Consider the following 5,190-nt stretch of genomic DNA (forward strand, 5'->3'; position numbering starts at 1 on the left):
CAGGCTTACATCGACTATTACACCAAACAAGCCGGCGGAGGTGGGTTACCTGTGTTTCGGGGTGTGGCTGTCCAGCGCGGTCACGGTTTGCTGGGTGGTCTCAGCAAACTCCTCCCACAGCCCTTGTTAACCTCGCCGGCTGTGAAAGCACTGGGCAAAACGGCGTTACGAACCGGACTGCAAGTCGTGGGGGACGTGCTGAGTGGGGGCGTGTCACCACAACAGGCTTTGAAACGACGCGGTTTGGCGACTGGAAAACAGCTGCTGGTCAAAGCTACTCGCTACGCCCGACAGCGGTTACTGGGTGAGCCTATAAAACGGAAGACACCGCGCGTCACGCCCACTCGTCACCGACACGTGGGACTTAAAAGACGTGCCGTCAAGCCCAGAAGAAGACACATCAAAACTCGAGCCACATCGAATGCCCTGAATCCACCGGATATTTTCAGCTAAACACACACGCGCACGCGCACATACACAAGCCATGGCTCTTCCCCACCCCGAATGCTGCCCGTCCGTCAGCAGTGAGTTTGATTTGTGGACCTTACCCCCGACCGACACCAGCGTTCGAGAAGGCCGCTGGGATGCTTACAGCCCCATCGCCAGCCTGAGTGATGTGGGACCTGTAGAATTTGTCATCACCAACGCTGACGCAGACACTTACTTGGACTTGGCCAACACCATGCTGTACGTGAAGGCAAAAATCCTCAACGGGGACGGGACGGCTGTGGCGGCTGACAAGAAGGTGGCTCCGACTAACCTGTGGATACAATCCATGTGGCGACAGGTAGACGTCTCCCTGAACGATAAACTCATCACGCCGTCCACCAACATGTACCCATACCGGGCTTACTTGGAGACATTGTTGTCTTACGGTAAAGAGGCTAAAAAGAGCCAGCTGTCTGCTGCCTTGTGGTATGCGGACACCCCAGGAAAGTTTGACACGATGACTGACACCAACGCCGGGTTTGTCGATCGGCTGAACTGCACGGCTGAAAGTCGGTCGGTTGACATGCTGGGTCGCCTGCATTGTGACATGTTCCTGCAACACCGACACCGGCTCAACAACGTCACGGTCCGCATCCGTCTCACCCCGGCTAAGGATTCGTTTGCTTTGATGTCCGATGAAGCCGCTCCCGGCTACAAGACTCGCTTGGAGGAGGTCTTGATCTTTGTGCGCAAAGTGAAAATCACCAGCGGTGTGCAACTGGGGCATTTGAAAGCCTTGGCCAAAGCTCCTGCCAAGTACCCAATCCGCCGCGTGCTGACCAAGTATTTCTCTGTCCCCAGAGGTCACACCCTCATCAATGAACAAAACCTATTTCTGGGCAGCTTACCGACACGTTTAGTGGTGGGGTGTGTGAGCAACAAGGCTTTTGACGGGGACTACACTAAAAACCCGTTTCGTTTCCGACACTACTACACAAACTTCGTCGCCTTGTACGTTGGCGGTCGTCAGATTCCAACTAAGCCCCTGACACCCGACTTTGAGAACGAGAATTTCATCCGCACGTACATGAACCTCTTTACCCACACGGGGAAAGCGTTCCACGACGAGGGAAACAATATCAAGCGCACCACATTCGCCGAAGGTCACACGCTGTTTTGTTTCGACTTGACCCCTAGCCTCCACGATGACCACCAACTGAACCTGGTACAAAAAGGGGATTTGCGCCTGGAGATGCGGTTTGCCAAACCACTGCCGGAAACCATTAACGTGGTGTGCTACGCTGAATTCAGCAATATCATAGAAATAGACCAAAGCCGAAACGTGCTCTGTGACTTCGCCAGTTGAACAGCCCAAAACAACAAACAACAACATGGACACGGTACAATTGCGACGTGTGCTACAAACAGACGTGTTTACCCGGGCTGTGGTGGGGGCAGGAGGTGGGGTCTACCCTCGGGATCATCTCCCCTCACTCCCCTCACGCCCCTCACACCCCTCACGCCCCTCACACCCCTCACGCCCCACCCCTAGGATCCCCTGGACCCCCTGGGCCTGCATCATTAACACAGACACGTGTCTTCGCCCAGGACGACATTGGGTCGCCGTCTTCATAGACCAGTGGTCCAACCCACCCCATCTCTGGGGCGAATACTTTGATTCCTACGGACTCCCACCCCTCTACCCCGATATCACCGCTTGGCTTAACCGGGGAACACACCACTGGACGTGGAACGATCGGCGGCTGCAGAGTCTGGACACGACCGTGTGCGGTCAATATTGTGTGTATTACTTAACCCAGCGAGCTCGAGGCCGTCCCACGGATGCTATTGTACACACGTTGGACACAGCGTGCACGACCTACGATAATGACTTACGGGTGTTCGATTGGGTGGATCGTCAGTTTGGGATCCATCCCTCGTTTTTTTTCCACACCCATGGACTGTAAAACATACATCAAATAACATTCTTTCTTCCCAGTTCGATGTGTTATGCATTCCACGTTCTTGTTTTCCCTGTTCGACCTGTTACCCCATACAGTATGGAATAAAATTAAAAAAAAGAGACTATGAGACTCACATACCGTGGTGGTTTGACTTTTTTCTTTATTATGATGAGGACTACCACAACAGCATGCAGGCCAGCTATAGCACACTGACACACTGACCCAGTCACCGCCTGTTACATCGTCATACATTGTTGCGTCATACATTGTTACCAGGCCGTCTGCCGTATACCGGCAAGGCGCCGCTCGGCAACAATGTATGACTATGTACCAGGTACGGCAAGTCGGGTCAGTGTGTCAGGCTATTACGGCTGCCGGCCCGCCGCCCCCCGCTGGGCGTTTTTAACTTTTTCACGTACGTACCACTGCGAATGATAAAACACATGAAAAAAATTGTACAATTAAAAAAAAAATGGGAAGACTGTGTCTGGTGTGGGGTTTCTTTTTTTTTCTTTTTTTTTAGTGCCTAGATTGAGAAAGTACTCTTTCGGGAAGAGTTGGTTGGCCCTGAAAAGGGCCGTGGGAAGTATCACAAGAGCACAAGACCACAGGAGCCGGGTGTGTAGAGTATCCATAGCACTGTTCTACAGATCTAAATAGGTGGTGCTCACCCGTCGGGGAGCACTTTTCGCTTTCCGTAAAAGTATGTGAATGCGTCTTTGTGTTGGGTATACGAGTACATCGTATTGCCCCGCATCCGCATCCCCCGATTCACACCACTCGCGCTTTGGTGATTGCGCAACACAGAGAGGTACACGGCCTTGTCCACACCTCGTGCGCTCACACCTTTGCAGGAGAGTTTGTCTTTGGTGTTGGATGCCCCGCCGTAACAATAATAAGTCTTGGAACACAAACTGACGATAGCATCACCGGTCCACTCGACTTTGAAAAGCCCCGGTGTGCGCTTATCGTGGTCGTAATGGTCGCGACGGGGTAACCACGCATCCCGCTCGGTCTCGTACACGGCTCGCAGCTCGGGTTTGACGAGGGATTCCCAGTCTGGGTCGGACCAAGCCATGTAAGCAGAGTCTGTGTCCATCTCACAGTACTGCCAATCCGCCTTGTCGAAAAAACGAGCCATGAAATCGTAATAAAATTCCAGCATGCGGAGTTTGGCATACTGGTAGACCATGCACCCTATTTGCAAGGGGAGATTGTAGCGAATGGTCTTCTTGCTACTCGTCACTTCAAAGGTGGTCTCGTCGATGGGGTCGACGGTTCGACACCGAACACTCGCCAGTAATTTTCGTGTTTTTGCCAGATCACAGATTTTGACATCCACGTGTCGGTCTTGATTGGTGACTGTTTTTCCATAACCTGAATTCCCCAACAGCTTCATGGTCTCCCCGATCAGGGCTTTGGTCGGGTTGACATCTCCCTCCCGTCGAGCTTGGGTGACGGCGTCTGCGAAGGCTTCGAACGCTCGCTCCGGTGTGTATTCCATCGCTTGGTAGACGTGCGTGACGATCAATCCCCGACCGAGATACCATTGGAGCAGAGGTGTGGCTAGCAGAATTTGCTTACCAAACATGCTCCCGATCAGCATACGCCTGGGTGTGGGCATGATGTCATTCACAGCCGCGAACTCTGCCATGGTGGGGCCTATATCAGCCCGACTCACCTCGGTGTTTTTAAAGATGGGTGGGCATTCGGCAAAGTCCGCTTTGAGGTGGTCCGGCACGTGGATGTCACATTCCACAAATCCAAACAACTGACCTTGAATGACAGCCTCCATGAGCTGAGCTTGTGTCTTGGGTTGTCGCTGTGACGGGGGTAAACCGTACTGTTGTAGGAAGTCCCGTAAGGCTGGGTTTGTCGCGCGTTGGCGGTGGAACTCGCACTCCCATATCGTTACCAATGGATACCCCTGGGAGCGAATGTATGCGTCGTTCGCATCCACCTCCTGCCGTAAGTCCTGGGGGGTTAATCCCCGCCGCTCGTTGTAGCACACCTTTCCCGGGCGAGGGTGATTCAGGTGACAGCCGTGATAGTGGAAATAACACCCGTGGAATTGAAACACAGTAGGCTGTCCGTCGATATAGGCGAACCCGTCTACGGGGAGTTGTCGATCACCGATCCGCTTCTCGGTGTGATTGAGTCGGTGACGGATCGATACCCCCAGCTGCTGTGCCTTCCAGTCCAGCCATTTTTCAGCCAGACGGGTGGTTGTGCCGGAGGGAACGAACTTCTCTCCCCCGTCCTGACGGCGCCAACGGACGCAGTGACCTGCCGGCATAGGTGACGCCAGGCAGTACAGGTACAGCGCGTTGGCATCGAATCCCACGATGCGCTGACACAGCTTTCCGCCCCGTATACGGGTCACACCTCGTTCGTGGTAGCGGTGGAAAATGATACTCGGCCCACCCACGATGTTTTTCTTGAGGCAATCGTGCATGTCTTTGTCTTTCTCACCGACGAGGGTGAACACGGAGCGTAAATCATGGAATAAGTAGCGGAGGGTAAGCCCTGGTATGCTGATGCAGTGTTTGAAGACATCCACATGCATGGTTCGGTAGAACACCGACATCTTCTCCGCAGCCTCCATGAAGGGAATGACGTCTAGGTTATTATACCACCGCAGCAAGTCTTTGACGGTCCGCATGCCGTGCTCTCGCCACACCGTCTGTAAGGTCTTGTACTCTGCGTCCGTGCACGGCTGGTGGGTGAGATCATTGTCGAAAGCATGCTGCGGTGGCAGTGTGGTTTCCTCCAGCCGGGCCAGGGAGTCTATGTAGCT

General features: G+C 53.6%; 1 protein-coding gene across 1 annotated transcript; it reads left to right on the forward strand.

Annotated features, from left to right (window-relative positions):
• Positions 1-484: 484 nt before the first annotated feature.
• On the forward strand, positions 485-2,064 carry LOC135467161 (uncharacterized protein F54H12.2-like). Its single transcript, XM_064744927.1, has 2 exons — positions 485-1,654; positions 1,792-2,064. Exons 1-2 carry the CDS (start codon positions 485-487, stop codon positions 2,062-2,064), a joined length of 1,443 nt encoding a protein of 480 aa, XP_064600997.1.
• The last annotated feature ends 3,126 nt before the right edge of the window (positions 2,065-5,190 follow it).

This window comes from Liolophura sinensis, chromosome 6, assembly GCF_032854445.1.
Source record: "Liolophura sinensis isolate JHLJ2023 chromosome 6, CUHK_Ljap_v2, whole genome shotgun sequence".
Lineage (NCBI taxonomy): Eukaryota > Metazoa > Mollusca > Polyplacophora > Chitonida > Chitonidae > Liolophura > Liolophura sinensis.